A 23,438-nucleotide genomic window follows, 5' to 3' on the forward strand; every position below is an offset into this window, starting at 1 on the left:
ACTGGGGTAACAGTGCTGCACAGCCAAACGTGGAGACTGGAAGTGAGGCCGCCTTGACTGCCCTGCACATGAGCCAAATGGTAGCGTGGGAAATGGAATACGTGCTCTGCACTTTGCAGTATGCTGAATGTTGTGTTTGCTCACCAGGTGGACAGGCCCTTGTACTTAGGGCAGCTTCTGGCTCTATCACCTGTCTTGCAGTGATGTTTTCTGATAGACACCAGTTTTGACACCTGAGGTGACTTGCTGCAAAGTTGAGTGGGTTGTCCACGCCAGCTGAAGTCACTAAGATTGTGAAGGAGATCCAGTCCTGGTGTGACATGCCAGCACAGGCACAGAAATGACTTGATGGGTGCCAGGTTTCCTAGGGAGCAGGGACACAGAGAGTATGGCCTGCATTTGTCAATCAGCTCCAATGATTGGGACAGAAAAGACTGGGGAGTGAGTATCCCAAGCTATACGGGAACAAATCTCTCAAGTCAGTCTGACTTCAGGTACCATTAGAAACACGCAGCTGTTGTCCCAGCTATTCTTAGCTGCTCTCATCAATGTGCTGCCTCTTGTGCAAGAGCATCCAGAAGCTCTGTTAAGGTTCTGGCTTTTTCATTTCCTCCTTTCCTTCCAGAGGACATCTCTGTCAGCACTGGAGCGATCAGAGCAGCAGATCAGGAGGGCATCCAGCCTGGAAGAGCTCCTTCGAATAACTCATGCTGAGGACTGGAAGCTGTGGAAATGCAGGCTAAAACTCAAAAGCCTGGCCAATTTAGACTCCCGCTCTGCATCACATCGCTCCACCAGATTTGCTGCTGCTTTCTATGATATCGATACACTGAAAGGTAGGTGCAGTATTGCATCTGAGTCTAGCTGCAGCTTCAGGACTGCTGTTTCTTACTTAGTTATGGGTTAAGTACCAGAGGTTTCCTAGAAGACACCTGCACTGGAAGCAGCACAGTATTCATGGAAAATGACATTGTATGAAAAAATGTGAGGCAACAGCCTGAGTACATCTCCCTTTTCATAGCCAAATCAGGCTTATTGTACTGTATACTGTCCAAAGGAAAGTTCTATTATGTATGGATATGTCAGTCCAAAGACAGACAGGAAATAAACATGCAAAGAGTGGTCTGGAATGATGGGCTGAGGGGCTTGCCAGCAGTATTGTGCCAGATACAGGAATTTAATTACAGGCAGAAACAAACGAGCTTTACAACAGGCATTGAAATTCCATTTTTTATGAGGTGCACTCTGATCTAAGACACTGCATCAGCACTAGTGTCTGGGTGGGAACTGCAGGAAGGAGCTATTGTCCTAATACTCTTGCTCTGTTTGAGAAAATATCTTTTGGGAGAAGAAGTAGACTTTGAAACTGCCAGTCGGCACCTAAGTATAGAGAATCACAATTTTTCCTTCTCTTGAAGCAAAAATGAATGCTGTTCCCTCCAAGTGAGAGACATGAGGGCCATTATATGATGTACTGATGTAAAATAAAGGATCGTTTGCTATGCTTCCATCAAGGAGGTGGATATCCTACAGCAAAGCTGCACTGTAGCCTAGCCAAGTACTGACGAAGCTATTTTTTTGTTCAGATTTGAATCTAAAGTGATATGACCATATCACGTTCCTTTGGGGAAATCAGATATTGCTGATTCTGTTCCAACATCACTATTACAATAACCACAGCTACATTTGCACACCATGAGTGTCGCTTTCATATTTATTACTTCTACATTTCAGTTAATTTATGACAAAGCAAAGGCTTTAATTTGCTACTCCAGACATGGCACAGAAATACAGTGATCAGTGCCAGTCTGAAAATGGCTTTCATATGACAGGCCTGGCTTTAAACTTCTCATAGAACATTTGCACTGAAAAAAAAAAAAAAAGATACACACATACACAAAAAGAAACAAAACAAAAAAAAAAGCCCCACAACAGAACAAAACAACATCCAATACACAATGGAAGAACAATTAAGAGGATTTTAATTAATGACTGTTTAGGTAATGTCAAATGCCTGTAGGCATACAGATATAACTCTTTCATAACAACGTGGCATAGCTGTTAGGTCACTTCCTATTTTTTTTAACTATCTAACTTTAGACACAGAGATGTCACACTATTGGGTCATCTTCTCCGTTCCTCCATCCAAAGAGTAATTATCCCAGGACAGAAACGTCTTTGTTTTAATATCTTAATACACTCAAGGTACTACAGCTCCTTTAGGAAAAAAAAAAAACAACCACAGACCTATAAACATATATTTCTTTCCCACACTCTTTCCAGTCAGTAAGCACTGACCCTTTTGCCAAGGGCATCTGTTTTGTTTTAGTAAAGTGTTATGATGAGAAGTCTGGGTCTAGGCCTTTCATTGCTTCACTCTTAAACCATCTCCCACAGTACCCCAGACTCCAACCGGGTGAGGGAGGTCAAGGACAACAAGAAAGACTTCCTTAAGTACGTCAGTAGCAAAAAGAAGACTAGGGAAATGTGGACCTGCTGCTGAATGAGGTAGGAGCCCTGGTAATGGAGGATACTGAGAAGGCCAAGATACAGAACACCTTCTTTGTTTTGGTCTTTACTGCTAAGGAATCTCAGACCCAGGAGATTAGAGAGAATCTAGGGAAAGGAAGACTTCCTCTTGGTCGAGGAGGATCTGCTCAAAGGTCATTTAGGCAACCTCAATACACACAAATCCATGGGCCTCAATGGAATGCACTCATGAGTGCTGAGGGAGCTGGCAGAAGTGATTGCCAAGCTGCTCTCTATCATCTTTGAAAGGTCATAGAGAATGGGGGAGAACTGGAGGAAAGCCAGTATCACTGCAGTCTTCAAAAAGGGCAAGAAGGAGGAGCAGAGAAACTGCAGGACAGCCAGATTACCTCTGTCCCTGGGAAGGTGATGGCAAAACTTATTCTGGATGTCATCTCCAAGCAAGCAGAAAAAAAAGGAGATTATTAGGAGTAGTTAGCGTCGGTTCACCAACAGGAAATCAATCAGGTAGCCTATGATGTCATGACTGGTTGGGTAGATGAGCAGAGAGCAGTGGATGTTGTCTACCTTGACTTCAGCAAGGCTTTTGACACCGCCTCCCGTAACATCCTGGCAGGTAACCTTAGAAAGTGTGTGGGATAGATGAGTGGACAGTCAGGTGGACTGAGAACTGGCTGACCCGTAGAGCTCATTGGGTTATGATCAGAAACAGTCTAGTTGGAGGCCCACAGCTAGTAATGTTCCCCAGGGATTGGTACTGGGTCCAGTCTTGCTCAACATCTTCATCAGTGGCCTGGATGAAGGGTTAGAGTGCGCTCTCAGCAAATTTGCTGATTATACGAAGCTGGGAAGTAGTGGCTGACATATGACGTATCAGAACGCTGTGCTGCCATTCAGCAAGACCTGGACTGGCTGGAGAGTTGAGCAGAGTGGAACCCTATGAAATTGAACATGGAAAGTCCTCCCTATACACGGGGAGAAATAACCACACACATCAGTACAGGTTAGGGGCTGACATGCTAGAAAGGAGCTCTGCAGAGAAGGACCTGGGTGTCCCATTAGACACAAGGTGACCATGAGCCAGCAGTGTGCTCTCATGGCCAAGAAAGTCAATGATAACCTGGAGTGCATTAAAAAGAGCATTGCCAGCAGGTTGAGGGAGGTGATCCTCCCCCTCCACTCTGCCCCGGTGAGGCCACATCCGGAGTACTATGTCCAGTTCTGGGCTCCTCAGTTCAAGAAAGGGAAATTCTGGAGAGAGCCCAGAAGGGGGCCACAGAGAAAGCTGAGGGGAGATCCTGTCAATGCTTATAAATATATGAAGGGTGGGAGTCAAATGGATGGGGCCATGCTTTTTTTTAGTGGTGCCCAGTGACAAGGGGCACAAACTGAAACATAGGAAGTTTCGTAAGAGCATGAGGAAAAAACTTTACTTTGGGGGTGACTGTGCTGGAACAGGCTACCCAGAGAGAGGAGGTGGACTAGTTGATCTCCAGAGTTCCCTTCCAACCTCCACAATTCTGTGGTTCTGTGATTCTGTGAATTCAGGACTTTGTTCCTCCTTTCTAGAGCTTCAGTGATGAACTCGCTGAAAGCTCACCTCACCCCATGCCACCACAGTCTCCCCAGAGCAGCTCAGCTCACCTGCAACAGCAGCGCTTTCGGGCTTTGAGTGCATCTCATTGCATCTAAATTTTGCAGCAGAAAAGATCAGAGTGATCACAGTGTTTCACAACAAAATGTGACATCCAGTTTTTTGATCAGACCTTTTTTAGAACATTCCTTCTGTTACAAAAGTGGTTAATAAAGGGAGGATATGTACAGATGGAAAGGTCACTGCTTACACTCACTGAAGTGACATCTGAAGCGATTACATGCATGTACTGTAATAAGTTTGGCAAACACTTTATTTTCTATTTTTAGGTTTAGGATTAGATTGCTGTTTTGATTGACTCAATTACTCCAGAGAATTCTATTGATTTTAGTGATCCTGCTCTTAATTCATGCTGTAGGAAGTAAAATCAGAATCCAGATTCCAAACTCTTTTTTCTTGTACTTTTTGTATGACTGGAAAGTGGCATGAATCGACCCCGAGGAAAGGCTTTGCAGGAATAAACAAACTAATTTAAACGTACAGAGTCAGTTGAGGAAAAAAAATAAAAGTAATAAAAGGAAAGTCAGCCAGGAAAGGGAGAAATAAAGGCTCATCTGAAGAAAAGTACAGCATTTAGATTAAAAGTCTTTCAGAATTTTTTTTTTTTTTTTAGAACTTCTCTGTAAATGCACACACCGGTGGCGTAATAGCAGGAAGATGGACTGCAATAGAAGTGAAAGCAATTTTCTTGATAGAAGTTGCTCCTTGTCCTTCACAAACCTGATGAAAGGAGGCACACAGGAAAAAAAAATTCCTTAATTTGAAGATGGACTTAAAGCATAAGCACTGTTGACTATCAACTTATTCCATAACAGGAATCTGGAAAACAAAAGTGCAAAAAAAAGCACGGCCACTTCTAAGAAGCACTGAGATGGTATTGCGTTTTCTCTCACTGCTTCAGCCATTGAATGCATTATTCCTTCTCACAGTCAGTATTTGATAGATGTGTATGAAATAAATTACTAGCCTACACCAATTCAGTATTTGAAAGATGCCACAGTGTTTTGAATAGATAAAACACACTTGAATTCGTATTCCTGTTATTCCAACTTGAATACCCTGAGGGTATTTAGCTGTGAGAGTGTTTGTCTTGGATTTTGCTCATCAGCTCAGAGACAGTGCTGGCTGGCTGTCATCCAGTGGGAGCACTAATACTCTCTGAACAGAGTCTGTTAATCATTAATGTGCTTTTCCAGTCAGGCCTGGGCTCTGCATGCCTACTGAGGGGTAGGGCAGTGAGATGCTGGGTTTGCAACTTTAGACTGTCCTGCAGGACAGGAGAAGGAGGTGGGAACTGCCTGCAGGATCTGAGAATGTGCTGGTGGGTGGGCACCGGGATCTCATCCTCTGCCAGCAGGGATCACAGAATCATAGAATGGCTTAGATTGGAAGGGACCTTAAAGCCCAATCAGTTTCAATTTTCAGCCATGAGCAAGGCTGTCACTCACCAGATCAGACTGCCCAGGGCTCCATCCAAGGCATCCAAGGATGCATCCATAGCTTTTCTGGACAGCCAGTGCCTCACCACGCTCTAAGAATTTCTTCCTAACATTTAACCTAAATCTCCATCTTCAAGTTTAAGACTATTCCCCCTTGTCTTTCTCTGTAAGATTGTGTAAAAAGTTGGTCTCCCTCCTGTTTATAAGCTTCCCTCAAGTACTGGAAGGCTGCAGTGAGGTCTCCCCAGGACTTCCTCTTTTCCAAGATAGACAAGACCAACTCCTTCAGCCTATCTCCACAGGAGAGGTGCTCCAGCCATCTGGACCCATTCCAACAGTTCCCCATCTTTCTTGTGTTGGCCAGATGTGGATGCATGTACTCCAGAGGGGGCCTTACAATGGCAGAGTAGATGGAGGCCATTACCTCCCTGTCCTTGCTGGTTAACTCTCTTTCGATGCCGCTCAGGAAGTTGGTCATTTCAGCTTTTTGTCCACCAGAACCCACAAGAACCACCCCTTCTCCACAGGGCTGCTCTCAAAGAGTTCTTCACCCATTCTGTACATATACACGGGATTGCTGCAGCCCAAATGTAGCACCTTGCACTTGGTCTTGCTGAGCCTTATTATGGGCCCAGTTCTCAGGTTTGCCCAGGTCCCTTAGGATGACATCCCTTCCTTCCATTGTGTCAACTGCACTGTTCAGCTTGGTATCACCAGCAAACTTGCTGTGAGTACATTCAATCCCACTGTCTATGTTGTTTATAAAGATGTTAAAGAGCACTGGTTCCAAGACTGACCCCTGGGTGATACCACTTGTGATTAGCCTCCACCAGGACATAGATTCATTGACTACCAATCAGCCCTACTTATCCCATAGACACTAAGGGACATTTTGGTCACCTGTGTTGAAAAGTGAAGGCAGATAAATGTAGCAACCTCTTTGCCAGGGCAGCTGGTGTAAGTTACTGGGATAATTTTGTACTCTACCTCTCTCTGGTCCTTACATTGATCCAAGTAAGTGCAGATGGCCTGTCAGCACTTCATTTTAATTATGTAATACCTCACCAGTCAGAGGCTTACTTTGCCACAATTGCTCACTAAAAATGGTGCTCTTTCTAGTCATAGATGAAGAATGGCAGAAGACTCAGTGTGTGCCAAGGGAAACCTGTGTGGAAGTTGCCAAAGAGCTGGGTACGACAACCAACAAGTTCTTCAAGCCACCCTGTGTGAATGTGTTCAGATGTGGAGGCTGTTGCAATGAGGAGAGTCTGAGTTGCATGAACACAAGTACAACTTATGTGTCAAAAACGGTAAATGAAGCTATTTGCTCTCTTTCTGGCCTGGCTCTCAAAAAATGGAGGGAAAAAAGGATGTTTGGTTTCTGAAATCCTGTTATGAAAGATCTGTCTGCACTACCATAACAAACAGGAGAATTAATTTTTTATCCACGTGGAGTGAATGCAGGCATGTGCAATAACATTTCATACTCATGCTGCATTACTAAAAATGTCTGTGTATGCAGAGAGATGGAAAATCAGGCAGTGAGAAAGTGATTGTAGGCTCATGTGATTTTAAGGGGTTTAATCCTTATTTAACATATTGTTGCTTGGATCTGGGACCCTTGAGAACATTGGCTTGTGAAAATCCAAAGGATTAGGAGAGTTTGGGAAATGTTGTTGTGTGGGGCCAAGAGTCTGAGAGCTGTATTTTTAAAACTGACATCAATTCCACAAGGCTGGCTGATAGTTTTGAATTTGCAAGCCTAAAAAAAGAGGCTTTTTCAGAAGAAGAGGCCAGATGCTCTCCATATGAATGCCTTGGGATCTGAATATCACAAATCACAATGGAAAAGAAAGGCTTAAATCAGTAGCAATAAATGTCTGAGTTTTAATGACCACTGTCAAAATGTGAGCATAAAGAGTATCCAGAGAGTATCTTTCAGTAGACTGCCTTTAGCATCTACGTACAGAGATATCTTGCTCCAATGGGTGACTTAGCACAGTTCTAAGTTCTACATCTGAAACTATATGAAGACCAGGGGACTGGTCTTCTCAGATTTATCTTCACCTTGGGCATCCCCACTTTTAAAACCTTTTGTACTTGAAATAATATATTAAATTCTAGTTATCAAAAAGGGTTTTCTTTAATTCAGAGCCAAGATTGAGGCAGCTGTTTTAAAAAGATGTAAGTCCTTATGGGGAAATATTTGAAAGCAGCAGGCCTGATTCACTTACATATTGTTACAGCTTTTTTTGGAATGTAATTTCTTTGTGTCTGGTTGCACTGGAATATAGTTAGATTAAAATAAATCAGGGCCTATCCTCATTAATTGTTTTAATTCCATGCCGGAAAGAGAAGGCGCTTATGGCCACGCACAAAAGTCATCTGATCAGCTCAGAGACCTAGGTTAAAAAGTATTTATTTACTTACTTGGTTTTTGAACAGCAGTTCCTAAGTTTGTTGAAAAGCTGCAATTCTGCATTTCTTTAGTGCTCTTGAAATAACCATTCCCTCGAAAGTTCTCACCTTAATTCCACTCCTGCATACACTACCGTCAGCTCAGAATTACTTCTCTAAAATCAGCAGAATTACTCCTGTATAAGTGAGAGTATTTTTTCCTTGTGCAAAATATCCACTGAAGGATATTCCCAAAGTTAGACACTGTGACACTTAAATTTAAAAATCTAAAGTGTAAGATCTAGGAATATTTTCCAGATGCTGAATATGGATGCAGCACTAAGGTGGTATGCAGAGAAGTACCCTGTGCTTTATTTTCCGCTTGAAGGAAGTTGGTCTGCCAGGGCAGAGGGGTTGTGTATAATTTGAACACCTCCTATACATTGCTGCGCAAAGAACCAGGACTTTCTCTTAGAGATCACATTAATTTGCATGCACTGAAGATAGGCTTCTTGTTTCTTTAGGCTCTCCAATAAACAGAACCCAATTAAAGTGTCCTTTATTTACTCCTGTTTCTTCCTCCTCTGAGGAGGCCAGGGGGATCAAGTTAGGGATCTAAAGATGCAATGTGTGAGTACTCTAGGACAGTTAATATCTCCATAAGTTGTTAAGATTCAGCTGATGATACAATTGAGAATAAAGTTTGCAATGTCCGTATATTTTTCATCTTGCTCTAGCAATACACAAGAGGCATTTTAGTGTCCATATGAAGAATTTGGGACAATGGTGGGTATATAGCACCAGTATGATCATTTTGGCAAGCTTCTATTTGGTGGACATAGTCCATCCCTCACTTCAGAACATTCACTGGCCACTTGCTTATTTATACCTGTGGTAACTATTGATAAAAAAAGAGCAATGGTGAGGCAAACGGTGGCAAAGGATAAAACGCTTTTATTGAAGACTTCACATATTAAAATAGAAACTGAAAAAAAAAATAAAATGGTTATTTCACCCACCTAGCTCTTTGAGATCTCGGTTCCTTTGACAAGTGTTCCAGAGCCTGTGCCAATCAAAATTGCCAATCACACCGGTTGTAAGTGTTTGTCAAACACCCAGCGTCACCAGTACACCATCATACGAAGATCTGTCCAGTACCCAGAAGAAGATGGGTAAGTTAACACATTTACAATTTGCTACCTATGCTGTCTGAAGTAAGAAAATTGCTTTGCTCTGATTTGGTCATTGTAAAGGTGCCTGCACTTTCTGTTATCCTAAATGGTTTTCCAATTATCTTGATTATCACTCAGGATAATAAAACTTTGACTGGATGTTGTAAATAATACTGAATGGAAACAGGAATCCAGAAAGCAGCAGACTAGTACAGCAGGATCTGCAGTCATTAGGACATGAAGATGTTTGAAAGGGGACTCAAAGATCAAATATTATCACTATACTCCACTGGAGCTACTTGGGTAGATATGCATAGATTTTCCGACTTGACACAAGCAACTGTTCACACATTAACCAGCCAGGGCATACAAAGAGTGCTGAGGTCAACATAAAGAACTCCACTCTACTTCACAGCACCTTGGGTCAGAAGTGACGCAAAGCATGGCTTTGCAATTATCCTCCAGTCTTGGTTTGCATCTGCCAGGTTCAGAGCTTGGCCAAAAGTGATTTCACATCTTACTCCAAAATATGGTAAAAGCACTACTGTAATCCTGATGGGAATTCACTAAATTAACTCAACAAGCACTCTAGAAACACATCTAAAGGGTTATTTAATGTTAACTGTATCTGTCTAGACTTATATGTCTCATACAGATAGATGGCATGAATACTAAGACTAAGAGTACCCTGGGTGGAGCAGAGATGGAAGAAAAAGTTAAAAAAAAAAAAAAGTGGAGCTGCAAAATTGTTGCCATTTCCTTCTTCGGCATGTAGTCTGAAATATATGCTCTATCTACTACTCTTATTGTAAAATAGAGAGAGATCCAGCCCCATCATCCATTGTCAAGGTTTTCTGTTTGCAGCAGTAATGCACACAGATGCCACAGCTTCACACAGTGGCAGAACATCAGTAGGTTCATTCCACCAAATGACTATGCTGCTGCTCTTTATATTTACTTTTTAAATTTCCATCTCTCTTTTTTTTTTTTTCCCCTTCTAGTTGTCCCTTTACGAACAAACTCTGCCATAATGGATGGGTCTGGGATAGTGACAAATGTGAATGTGTTGCAGACATACAGCACTCAAACAGACGGGAAGGTAAAACTAAATTAACAACGAAGCACTTCTGCTTATTATCTGCAGGATGTTTGTGTTGCATATGGGCTTTGTTCCACTTCTTGTTGTGAGAGCAGTTTTGATTCTACATCCTTAGACAGATCTTGCTTACAATGTAGAAACTCGCCTGAAAATAAACATTGGTACGTTTACCCCCATCTCATATTTTTTCCTTGGACATTTTACTTCACCTCTAGAAACAAGTCAATAAGAAACAGGAATGTACTAAAAACATGAAGTGGCCATTCTTGATTTTTTTTTTTTTAAATCTTATATTAACCTTAAATTGTATAACATACATTATGAAAAAACCTTTTAACTGTAGAAATCCATTTATCCTTGGAATATATTGTGGGGAAAGTCTTGAATTTTCATTATGGGACATTCTTGAGAACAGTTATATCAGGAATAAGATGGGTAAAAGCAATTCCTCCTATTAGCTGTAGTCATTGCAAAAGGTTATATGACCTTTGAAATGATTTGATTATCTTTTATGATTATATTAAAATGTTTAGGATGCTTTCAAACTGATATACCATACATGTTCAGGAGTATGCAAGTGTACCCCTTCTGGTCTGTAGAAGGAAATGGAAGAGGGTAAAATTAATACAAGTGTTCAGTACTTCTTTTCTCTCTCTGCTTTTCCTGGAAAACTTTACTGTCAAATAAATTTGCAGGAAATATTCTGTGAGGGAACTGTGTAAGTATAAAGCCACCTACTGGCAGTAAGTTTTAGGAAAAAAGTTAAAATTTCCCCATGGCCTGAATAAAATTAAAAATAAACAAATAATACAAACAAACAAAAAAAAAAACAACACATGATTTTCTTAGGAAATTGTGCTGGTTGAAGTAAAACCATGACAGCAGTAGAGCAGATGGACACAGAAGGAAGCTTTGCCCATCTGATTTAAACTGCACTCAGCAAACCAAACAATAAACCAAGGCAACTGTAAAAAGAAGCTGGCAAGCAAGCTAAGCTAGAATCTAATAATTTCATGAAGTGCTCTGTTGATTAAGATGTCGTAAGGCTAATAGATCAGTTTCATGTTGCTTTTTTTTCCCTGTAGGATCTGCTCTCATTCTGAATCAGCTCATTTGGCCATCAAGTAAAGTAGTTAAGCTCAAGTTAGGCTTTCCACTCAAGAAAGAATTAGTACACCATATATCAGAGTATGTCCAAAGGACACTGAATAGCCAGATTCCTCTTTGCTCTTAGCCTTTTGTAAGGTCAGCTTGGAGATTAGAGTCTGTGGCTTGTTAAATTATAGCTTTTGTTGACATAAACTCAATATTTCCTCAGATAAAATATCATTCTGTGAAGCACAATGGGTTTGGCTGTGGCTGGAATAAAATAACTTAAAATCTGCCTTTGATGTTGAAATGAAGCAAGGCTGAAATACTCGTACATGCCAAGCTTTATCACCCCAAGGAAGTGGTTTGTTTTCCAAGAATTTGTGGCAGATTCCTTTCCTTCTTCTTTCTTTTTAAGTTTTTGAATATTAGTTTTCCATCATTAAGCAAATAATTCTGAAGGTTTCTTTCAAGTAGTGTACAGGCCCGTTCTGGTCAGTAAGATCAGAGCTCAGGTTGCAGAGGTCATGGACACAGGTTACATTCCACATTCCATAGGTTAAATCCAATAGTTAATTGTAAAATTACAGGAAATTATCTTCCCACTGACACATTATAAGCCATGACCTTTAACCAGTGATGTGCTGCCAGCATTTTAATGTGGCTTTCAGAAAATATATTCCCTTTTTTTCTAGGATTAACCTCATATTATAGTCCAGATGCGTATTTTGAAGGAAGACAGATGAAGTATTAGACAGTGTGTTTGCTTGGCTGGGGTTTGTTTCTGAAACAGAGTATTTTCTCCTTCCTTTAACTGACAAGTGTGCATATGTTGCTTATTGAAGTACTAGACTGGATTACATCTTACTAGACATAGTATTACTTCTGCAAAAATTCTGCAACAAAGTGTGGGAATAGCGAAGTACGCTGAACAGTGAGTATGCTAGTTTGTGTGGATAGGCAGCTTTGCGAGGGGTATATGCTAAATCCTGGGAGCTTTCTTTTTGAAATCTGCTCTCTTGTAAGCATGCCTGTGTCCCAAAACCTAACATTTGGCACTTCTAATATGCATCCCCAAAATAAAGTACTTTTATGCAGGGTTCAACCCATAAGAAATAGCAGTATTAGTGAAACAATCAGCCCACTCCTGTCCTGAAAAAGCTGAAAAGTTCTTCTCTGCAATGTAAGTTACAACAGAAGACCAAAATAAATTAGAGAGTACATGAACCCTTTTGGCTGCAGCAAAAGAGCCAGCCTCTTCCAGAGCAGAATTTAACCATGTAAAGCTTATTGCTGAAAGTTGTACTTGCTATTGCAGGGCTCCCTCCTCTTGCTGAGCTGGCTATGTGTGGACAATACATGGAATTTGATGAAGAAAATTGTGAATGCATCTGCAGGCAGAAGTGTCCCACAGACTTCTTTCAAAGTAAAGAGAACTGCAGCTGCTATCTGTGTAGAGAGAACCAGGAAAGCTGTGCTCAGAAACACAAGATATTTCATGCAGAAACCTGTAGGTAAGTGCTCCTTGCCACTCAGTGGCTATACTGCAAGGTCTGAATTAGCCTGTGTAGATGCTGGAGGTGCAAGTGCTGAATTAGATAGGATTGCCATCCAGTACAGAATCACTTGCTGCAATTATGGATGTAATAATAATAATAATAATAGATAGGAGATAGAAGGAGTATAAGATATTTAATGTTTTGAGAAATACGAACAAGGATGCTATTCAACTATGTGTATTCATTATTTTTCTCCTAATTTTAAGGGAATGACTGCTAAAACTGTGCTACACTTGAAATTACTATGTTACCAAGACGATTTACAGTGAGATACTGAGTCTTGCATTTCTAGGGTGTCCAAACCCACTCTCTGTTCTCTGTGATAACCCAGTGCAGTCTCACATACTTCTAGGGGCAAAGGTACCCTAGATTAACACCCACATCATGTAGCTCATTATTCACCATGTTTGTCCTCAAATGATTTACTAGAGCTAATGAAATTTTGTACATATACAAAGCCATTCAACTGATAGCATGGGGAAGCAGGAAAATCGTTCTGGGACTGTTACATTTAATGCATTCCCCTAATCCTTTTGAGTAACTAGTTTTGAGGATTCTTTGGCAAAACATAAGTAGAAAATATAAAGTACTCTTTTTTCATGCAATAGTTTTTTGTGGTTTTTTTTGTTTGTTTGTTTTCATAGAGCCCTTGTCATGTGTACAGATCCAAGAGCATGCAAGTATGCAGTCTGAAAGCTTATAAATAGAAACTTGAGAGTTGAGTTTCACTGGTTATTAAAGCAGAACTGCAGTTTGCTGAGTGGTCACCCATACAGTCCATTGTCACAGACCTCTTAGATTCATTAATGGAGAGGAAACTGTGGAAGGATGAACATCTGCATCTTTAGATTGAGCTCTGAAAATAAAGACGGGCGTAAAACACTTGTCAACAACTGTAACATAGTTAAAAGAATCAGTAGAGTTGAAACATCATCAAAGACTCAGTCATTTACAAGTTTTGGATGCAGGAGGATATCAGTGCTATTATTTGTTTACATAAGTTTAGGTTCTAGAAATGACTGTAATCTGTACACAGTAATTCTATGCCAGATTTGCATGCTTGTTAGTCCTGGAGAACAAAAGCTGAAGCATCAGTGAGCAAAAGTGCTTCATAAAACTTGAGGACAGCAGTATCCAGCAACAAAGTCTTTTCTCCCTGTATCACATGGTGTCAGCATTGTCCCAGGTGTGAGAACACTGCTGTGTCCAGTGATGAAAAAGTTGAGGAATGTAACAGTGAAGAATATCATATTAAAATCCTTCTCTCTTTTTTGCTTTTTTTCTCCTTTATCAAACAGCTGTGAGGACAAATGTCCATCCCAACCCAGAACATGCCCAACTGCAAAGCCAACATGTCCCAGGCATTGTCGATGTCCAAAGGAGAAGAGAAATTCTCATGGGTCTCAAAGCAAAGAAAATCCTTGACTCAGCTTCTCCAGTTCTCCAGAAATCCACTGCTTTGCAAAGTAGCTGTCAATGACTTTCAAACAGTAGTAAAAACGAACATCTTCCACATTAACAGCAGAAGAATGAATCCAGTCTGCATTTATTTATTAGAGTAATCACTAACTGTAGGTCAATCCTCTGGGGCATTGATAACTGTCCTCTAAGAGGTAAAAACAACTGATGAAATTCTGTCTATGTGGAAGTAAGAGCAGAAAGAGTCACTTCAATGTCATGCTACGGAAGATGAAGCTGGTGTATTGGTAACAGTCACAGTCAACAGCCAGACTTTCAGAAATTGAGACTAGATAATCTTAGCCTCTGAATCCTTAGCTAATGCAACTGTAGGGTAAAACTTTCTTCAGAAATTCAGTGTGCAGGATTTGGTTTCTAATAGGGTCAGCACTGAGTTATTTGATCTACTGTCCAGCTTTAATTATCATTTTGAATTTATTGTACAACTACTGTCAGATGTGCCATATTTAATTGTATATAAGAAAATAAATACATCAGTTATTCAAGTGCTTTTGTGTTGTTGGTTTTTTTTTTTTTTTTTAATCTCTGTTATTTTAAAACTCTGCCAAACAAAAAGAAGTTAAGCAAAAAACAAAAGCCACCTCATGTACAGCCTTTCTATGTTTGTCCCTCTGGGACTGGCTCCTGCCCAAACACTGGTAGACACAAGGTCACTAAGTCCAATAATTTCAGTAAAGAAGAATCATTTTTCCCATGTCTGCCTGACAGGCATGTGTGATTTATTTATTTGTTCCTGTTGTAGCATGTTAGCCTCCCTAAGGGGATAGCAGCCACACTAGTACTAACTGTTCAGCAATTTTCTGAAGGAAAAGATGGGTGGTTTTTTTTTGGCCTACAATGGTATGAAAATATGTCCTTTGCACTGAAATTCTTTTCACCAGCTTGAGGCTTGAATAACAGTGTTTTGACTATAACAAGTATAAGGGCAGTATTATTTTCTGGACCAATGAAATCTGGTTTCAGACAAAATATTGTAAGCAGCAGTCCTGAACTGCAAGTGGTGGTGTTGATGACGGAATCGTTTCTTTCCCTTTGCTGAATTCTCCAATTCTTTACTGCAGTTTGAACAGAGGGAACAGAGGAAATTAAACAACTGCAACAGAGATGGAAATGTTGACACAACATGTGGAAAGGAAAATGGCTTTTGATGTCTTGTTTTAATTTATATAGGGAAAAATAGATTTCTTCAAAATAAAATTAGAGCCCAGCCATGTAAGGTGGACTGAGCTGTTGGAGAAAGCACTACAATGTAATATATCTTCTCTCTGAGTAAAGCACTTAAAGTGGGACACTGGATGACTGCTTCAAGTGCCCTCCAAATAATCTTGGTATCTAGGTCTGTACAAATACACTGGCAGACAGGTTTTGTTAACCACGCTGGGAAGTGGCCTGGGGACGTCTCACCAAACAATGTGTTCTGACATACGACTGCACAAAGTGAAGCCCTGCAGCAGGGCCATCTCCTTCTCTACAGTAGACTCTTCACTGAGGAGATTCCTCCATAGCTTAGTCCATGTGCAACTGATCCACACTGTGCACAGACAAGGAGAATGGGACCCCAGTGCAAATCAAGGTGAACCAGCTGGGCAGTAAAGCTCACCCTGACGCTCCTTTAAGTGAAGCTTAAAGGTGTTTAGATGGAACAAACTACCCCATCACTTTTCACCTCACTCACAGTTGAGGTTACTGACCCTGTGGTTGATTGCACCATTAGCACATTCCTCAAAAAGATGAAGAGCAACAGAGGCATGATGCTTTGCAAGCCCAAGCTCCTCATGCTCAACCAGACACAGACAATTAACTGATTGCACTAGTGGCTCGTGGAGCAACAAAACTCCTTTGTCCAAAACTGTACATCAAGCTGAATTCTTAAGCGTTAAGAAAGCTAACATATATTCCTCTACTACAGTCCCACTGCCCATGGGCAGTAGTTTATAGTGTCATTTAACAACACAGCAATTGGAAAATGAATGCATTTCCACAGGCTAAATTTAAGTGGAAACCTGCTAGACTTACAAATGAATAATTCCTGAAGTCAGTAGAGCTGTACTGACATAAAAAGACAGGATGAGAAGATGCCCTCTGGGTGTGCAGGGCTCTGACTTTAAGTGACATCTGGAAGGAGTGAGAGAAATTCAGCAGTTAGAAATCTGTATTAATTATGCCTGAATCTTTGTCAGTGCTGATCTGCAGAGCTTCCTCAGCTTTCTGATCTGCCTAGTGAATATGTTTTCTTTCTCCTGCTCTCCTCCCCCCTCAAAAACAGAGCCACTTCAACATGAGAGACAAATAAGTCCGCTCCAATTCCAGAAGGGTCTTAAAGCAATCACTAAGAAGCTAGAAATGATGTTTAAAAGCCCTGCAGCCTTCTTTTGAAAATCAGCAGGATGAATGCAACTCTTCATTTCACCTAACATATGGCACTGTGCTGGGTGGCAAAGCAGAGGCATCCAAGCACTCTGAATTAGCCAGATTCCCTCATAGAACATGAGAATACCTTTCTACAATCACACAGGTTAATGCCTTGGAATACGAGCACTGGCCACCCTTCCCCTCCTACGGGCTTCTGCATAAGGAAGGATTTAGAAATTAGTATTCAATACACTTGAAAATAGAAATGCTTTATGTTGTCTCTCATATCAATACATCAGAATTTAATTGCAGAGATTTAATATAAAAACTCAGAAGGCCTAAATGGGATACGTAAAATTCATGGCAGATCTGGTTTTTGACTGATGTCATTAGCTTTTAACTTATGACTAAATGACCTTCTCAGAGGGAAGGTTACTGAACAGAAACATTCTGTTTGAAGTTTGAAATGCCTTTTATTACTGTGTTCAGCATGACTTGCTTTTTAAACATATGGACATGATTTACAGGTTTCATAGCCACAAAAATAAAGCCAAAATTTCCTGTTATGGTGTGTCTTAATTTTTATATAATGAGGGACGTCTTTAATGCAACACTTGGATTATAGCCTCTGTATATCCATTTGTATAATAGGAATGGGAATACTTAAAAAAATGATTATTAATTCTGAATCAAATGCATATGAATTTTCTAAAGTTTTTATGAGTAGCTAGCTTTCAAGCTTGCATATGCTTTTCATAAGGAGGGGACAAGAAAAAAAGAATGAATGAGTAATATATTGTGTTCGAAAGAATCAGGAGAACTTCATCTACATGTAAAAACTCTACTTGACCTCTATGTTACAGAGGTACATATGATCACACAAAATGCTGATGATACTGAAGAATATCAAGAAAATCTGCCCCCATTTACTTTGGAATTTGTCATATGTCACATACTGTGACATTGCTTATAACCAACATTATTCATAAGAAGTTTGACAGGGCATATATAAATCCCATCACACTTACAGACACTGCAAACAGATCCATTTATAAGTATCCTTTGGGCATCAGGTCCAGCTGACTCTTAAAATCCTTCCCTGTTTTCCAGCCATTCTTCCCACGAGTGCCTTTACTCACCATGCAGTTCTCTAGTGCTTCCCTTGTCTGCACATTTTGTTTAGAAAAAAAAAATAAAAAAGAATCTGTGTTTTGTTTTCATGTACAACTTGAAGACAGGATTTAGGATATTTAAATTGATAGTTACTTTGATTTATAGTAGTGTAAAAAAAAAAGGAAAAGGAAACCCAAAATGGAAAACAAAACAAATGCTTGAGGAAGCTCCTTTAGCTGCCAGTTCCATTTGTATTTTCTAAGTAACTGATAAATGCTTTTCAACTTCAAAATATGATGAACGCTGTCACCTTCTAATTTTGGGCTCACTGAATGAATCAGCCTCTGGGGAAGTATGAGGTGGTTACCAGAACAAGTGGATCTGTGTTCTCCTTTATTACACTATTCATTAAAAAAGAAACAAGTCAGGGGTTATAAATGATGTACTGCCATTCATTTTATTTCTGTCAGACTCCAACATCAGCATTTACTCAAAACTTCAATAAAACCTTTTCACTCCAGGGGGGAGAATGTCTGTTTTAAATTAACTTAAAAGGAAATGGCTGTTTTAGCCAATAAAGCAAAATAAGTACATAAAAAGATGCTGTTGTAGCTTGGTCTGTAAGTTGACTTCCATTCCATTAGCAGTCTTTTTTATTTTCAATTTTACTATAATTTACAATACAATTCAAAGTGAAAGATTCTCCCAGGTTGAAAGTATTGACAGTTCATGACTTAGGGCAAGATCTTTCATATCCTAAACATCAAAGGCTACCTTTACAATATTTATGGCTGAAGGATTTTATTCTAGTTGCTGTTATTCTAGTCCCCATTGGCATATGCTATGTATTTAAAAATATATGAATGAGAATATCAAAAATACCAGATTAAGAGTAATTACAAATTAAGTGACAAAATAGTAACAAAGTATCTAATTTCACTTAGTCTTCTGCCCCTACTTGTTTTGCAAAATTGTATTTTTAATTGGCAAGGACTGTATTGCTAGTGTGTGGCTTAATTTCAGCAGTTCAGCTGAAACTGATGCAGAATAACCAGACCAACTCATCACACTCTGCCAAGTGACTCCATGGTAAAGTATTTATCCAGAACTACCCCTTAATCCCTGATCTGCCTGTCTGAGCAGACTCATGTGCCTCCTTTGTTCTTCTTTCTTGGGAAAGATTTCCTTGCTCTGAATGAATGAGCTAGCTGTTCAGATTCATGTCTGAATGCTGAAATGTGGTTGCATTGCTCTAATGTAGCTTCACTTTACAGAATAAAACAATACAAGTCATGAAACACAAGGAAAAGCTCAACATATTCGTGAGAACTATGCAAAACTTCTTATCAATGCTAACCCCATAATAAACAGCAATATTTTCCTGTAACTCAATTACAAAGGAGTATCATGAAAAACTCTTTAAAGTCATCTTGTTTCTCTCTCTTCTGGCATTTTACTGTGCACACCATTTGAAAACCATCCACAGCTCAGTCCTAAAGCTTTCACAGCTAATAATTGATTATCCTCCCTACCTGTTCCCTGGAGGCCAATCACCTTATCTTGCTCTGCTCCACATTAATTAAATTACACTCACAGCAGTTGTTTCCAGCCTGTGTAAAGCTTGAAGCTTGTGGCTTTCATTTCAAACCTCACAAAGACTTTGTGCGTCTGAAAACTGCTCTAAATTTTGCCACTTCTAATGGTCAAATAAAAATTACTGCTTCCTCCAGACAGTTTGCCTTGTAAGGCTACACTAAAGCTACCAAGTTAAAGAAAATTTGTTTAATTTGGTAGATTTTAAAGTATATGCACAACAAATTGCACTTACTTTATAGTTTAAATCCAGATATCAAGTATAAAAACATTGTTTTTTGTTGTTGTTTTTGTTGCTGTTGGTTTTTTTTATATGAGAAAAAAAGACAGTGTTATTTCAAACTATGTAAAAAGCAGGCAAACTATGTAAAAAGCAGGTACTACAATAATGGGCACCATGAACAGAAAGAGCAGTGCTGATAATATTCTTGAGCACGTATGTAAGAGGAGCATTAGTAGCAGGAAATAAAACATACTGTGCGCACGGTCTTGAACTTTGCACAGAGAGTATTTTGCATCTCAACCAGCACCAATATTTTAAGTTTCCAATAGCTCCACCTGCTGTTGTTACTGCACTATTTTTCCTGTACTAAGTCCTTTGATTTACCTTTCAATTAAAACTATCTTGTTAGCATTTTAATACCGGAACCACATAAGTTCTGGCACTTCAGTTTTTATTGAATATTTGATGATACATTCCCAGGATTCTTTTTATTTGTATTTTTAATTAGGTTGTCAAGGTCTAATTAAAGGTACAAACAGAAGACAGGCCTTCTTACACACCCGATGTGCAAACGTTACAGCACTTGACCTTAAGGCTGCAGTAAGCGTAATTCAGATCTGCAATTATATAAAGTTTAGCAAAACTAATTAAAAAAACACAAGTCTAGTCTAACCAACAGGTTGCAGCTTCATAGCAATTAATATCAGATACTGTACCATATTTGATCCAGATCAGACACTGTCACATGGCTGCATTTCTGTTGCTTTAGTCAGATTACTTGACAAGAGAGCTGATGCTGATTGTATGATGCCTACAGGTGACATCTATACAGTTTACTGGTAGAAAGCCATATTTCTGACTGATTTGAACTGTCATAGAGAGCCCAGTCATCGCTTGCACTGTTTGTCCAGGAATTTTTATCTACCGTACAGGGAGCCCATAAGCTGGTCACTGGCAGAAAGCATCCAGCAACCTGGCTCAGTTTCCAATGACTGGGGCATTGAAATGGTCCCTAAATTGAAGTAGTGAAAGATTTTGGTTGGGCAAAAGAGGATTATCCACAGCAACTGTCACCACTGTGAGCAACTGTCCTGTGCTTGTAAGGATGGAGACATGACCTGTGTGTAATCTTGGGAGACTGAAATCTGCTTCTGGGCAAATTCATCCCAACTGCTCCCAAACCCTCCTACCCTTCCCCATCTGCATTGTCCTGATTTGAGCAGCAGGAGGACCTGGGCTCTTGGATGGGAGAGAACTGACATACACAGAAAGCTAATGAGAAATCAAGACTTCAGGATGTGCCTTAGGAGCACAGATGTGAGACCTAACAGACACAGAGCAGTTGATCAACTCATTTTTATTAGCAAATTCATTCACCTGCCTTAGATATGCTGCTCGGGAGGGAGATGTGCCTGCCAAATGGAAATCAAATATACTTTCTATGTCTAAGAGTGAAATCTGCCTTAGAAAAGAAGCCCTTGTTTTACAGTTTGTAGTCAAGGGCCATTTCCTTCATGAACTGCACCGCAGCTTGCTAACCTTTTGACTTGAAACTTTTACTTGAAAAAGTGTATCGGTATCACCTCATCTGGCTGCAAAGAGTTTCAAGAATATGAGACCACAAGAATACACTAGTGCTTGTATGAGAAAGCCATCTATTTTCTTGCCTGTTCTGTGAGTGGTATTGTAGTCAGGTAGGGGATTAGCTACATACAGTAGAAACCATACACAACTAACTTTTTTAAGGTAATATTGAAACTTGTTAAATCCTTTTTGAATTCCAACAACAGAAAATAACTGCTGAAGTAAACAGTTGGGCCCTTACTTCACAGGAGTCTTAAGAGAAGCGATGGGCTCCACCGATTTACCATATAAAACAAAGAAAACAGAAGGACAGTTCATCTTTTCCTTCAAGACGAAGATTCCATATATTGCTTTCCTCCTCATTTTGGAGCACATGTAATTCCAGTAGGGTCAGAAACTAAAGCATTCTGTTTTTTCAGAGCGTTGGGCTGCTTCCAGATATCTCTTACTTGGTTTCCCTAGTAAGTCTTGCTCCACACTTGCTCCAGTGACACGATTACCATTCGGCAGTATTATTTTTCATGAATGTTATCCATTTGAATCTTCAAGTAGCTTCTGCTTTCCTGAATCCAAGAAATCTTCCTGCACTAGAAGCTAGTTGTGCGCACTCAGAGCACTAGTCCTTGTCCTGGGTTTTCTTTTCCAGTGCTCCCTTGCAGTAGTATCTTGCACTAGTATCAGGATCTGGAACAGCACAGTTCTTTTATGAACTAGTCTGTGAACAACTGATCCTCTGCTCTTGCCAATTATTGATGCTTTGAAATAATAAAGCTGCATGCTTTAGACATGTTACAAACATGTTAATTTAATACACCATCTTATTACACAGAGCAAAAGCCCTCCACCAAATGGCTATCTTGTCCTTAAGAAAGAAGCAATGTTGTACATCAGGCTTGGGGCAAAGCAACAGACTCAGCATGAGAAGAAGCTGAGAGGGAGATGAAGTAGCACAATACCTGAAAAAAAGTTCTCCTTTGTTTTCAAGAAAACTGAAGCGATCTCCTTGAGGCACAATGACATCTGCTGCCAGAACAATACCACAGGACTCTCTTTAAGCCTCCTACATCTTCTCTCTTCATTATCCCATCTTAGGAAGGTTCTTCAGGTAGTATACAAGGACTGGGTTTGAAAGCAGTAATTACTCTGCTGTCAATGTTTTTTACTGTCTGCTGTCACTGCCTTTACTCTCTATACGTTCCACAGTCTTACTCTGACCTTGTATGTACTTTAAATGAGAGTGCGAATACATGAAGTTCAGGCATTTAGAGGAGAAGGAAATGTGATTCCCTCTTTAGTTGCTGGGCCCTCCACCTCAGAACAGGGTAGGTTGGACTCTGGATGTGCCCAGGATCAGTGATGAATAATAAACAGCAACCCTGCCACTGAAAAGTATGTGGTGCCCTGTCCTTAAGAAACAGTTGTGGACACAAAACGTAGCAATATTTTTATCAATGGTGTTTTGATTTTTTCCCATTCTGTGTTTGTTTTGTTGTTGTTTTTTTTTGTTGTTTTGTTTTGTGTTTTTTTTTTTTTCCCAGGCTTGCTGGTAGACAGTTTTTTTCAGGACTGTTTGAACATGACAGTCGGAGGACCTTGCTGGTACAAGGTGACAGAACTGAAGATATGACAATAAACATAGCTGGATGTTTAATGCAGAATACAGATGTCAGAATATCAAACTTAACGTGCAAGTTCAGAGGCAGGGAAGCTTCACCATAATACTTTTCCTGACCTCCTTCAGAAAGCCGTTCCAGAGCTTACAGCCAATTGCTGAGAAAGCACTGAATTCTCTCTAAACTTCAGATAAACAGAGGGCCAAAAAAATCATAGCTGCTATGGCATAAAATGCGGTTTCTGAGAAGAAGTGGGCGTCTCCTGTGGAATGTTTTGCAGGTCAGTGTCAGCATTCTTGATTTGCACAGTGGTCAGCATTAGCTTATGGGTCACAACAGACTCCACTTCTGCTGATGAGAGGGGTTGCTGCATTGTACATCAGCTACGATTCATCTTTGGATTTTCTAAGCTGCATATCAAGAAGTATGATTTCTTTCTACAGAGTACAAGGAGTCTGATATTAGAAACAGCTAGTCCAGAAAGAAAAAAAAAGTTGTTTTTGAGATAGTTAAAAAAAAAAAAAAAGTGTTGTTTTTATAAGTAGAATGGCAGTGAACAGTACAGCTTGATTCTTCATGGCA

General features: G+C 40.0%; 1 protein-coding gene across 1 annotated transcript in view; it reads left to right on the plus strand.

The window, feature by feature from the left end:
* VEGFD (vascular endothelial growth factor D) overlaps positions 1-14,814 on the plus strand; it is a 31,568-nt gene extending 16,754 nt beyond the window's left edge. Inside the window, exons 2-7 of the mRNA XM_042811040.1 lie at positions 626-836; positions 6,703-6,893; positions 9,004-9,152; positions 10,154-10,251; positions 12,659-12,854; positions 14,198-14,814. Of these exons, the coding sequence (XP_042666974.1) occupies positions 626-836; positions 6,703-6,893; positions 9,004-9,152; positions 10,154-10,251; positions 12,659-12,854; positions 14,198-14,324 (972 nt within the window). The 3' untranslated portion in view covers positions 14,325-14,814. The remainder of the gene's footprint in view (positions 1-625; positions 837-6,702; positions 6,894-9,003; positions 9,153-10,153; positions 10,252-12,658; positions 12,855-14,197) is intronic.
* The last annotated feature ends 8,624 nt before the right edge of the window (positions 14,815-23,438 follow it).

This window comes from Centrocercus urophasianus, unplaced genomic scaffold (assembly GCF_019232065.1).
Source record: "Centrocercus urophasianus isolate 14NV4802_14NV808 unplaced genomic scaffold, USGS_Curo_1.0 seq_12, whole genome shotgun sequence".
Taxonomy (NCBI): domain Eukaryota; kingdom Metazoa; phylum Chordata; class Aves; order Galliformes; family Phasianidae; genus Centrocercus; species Centrocercus urophasianus.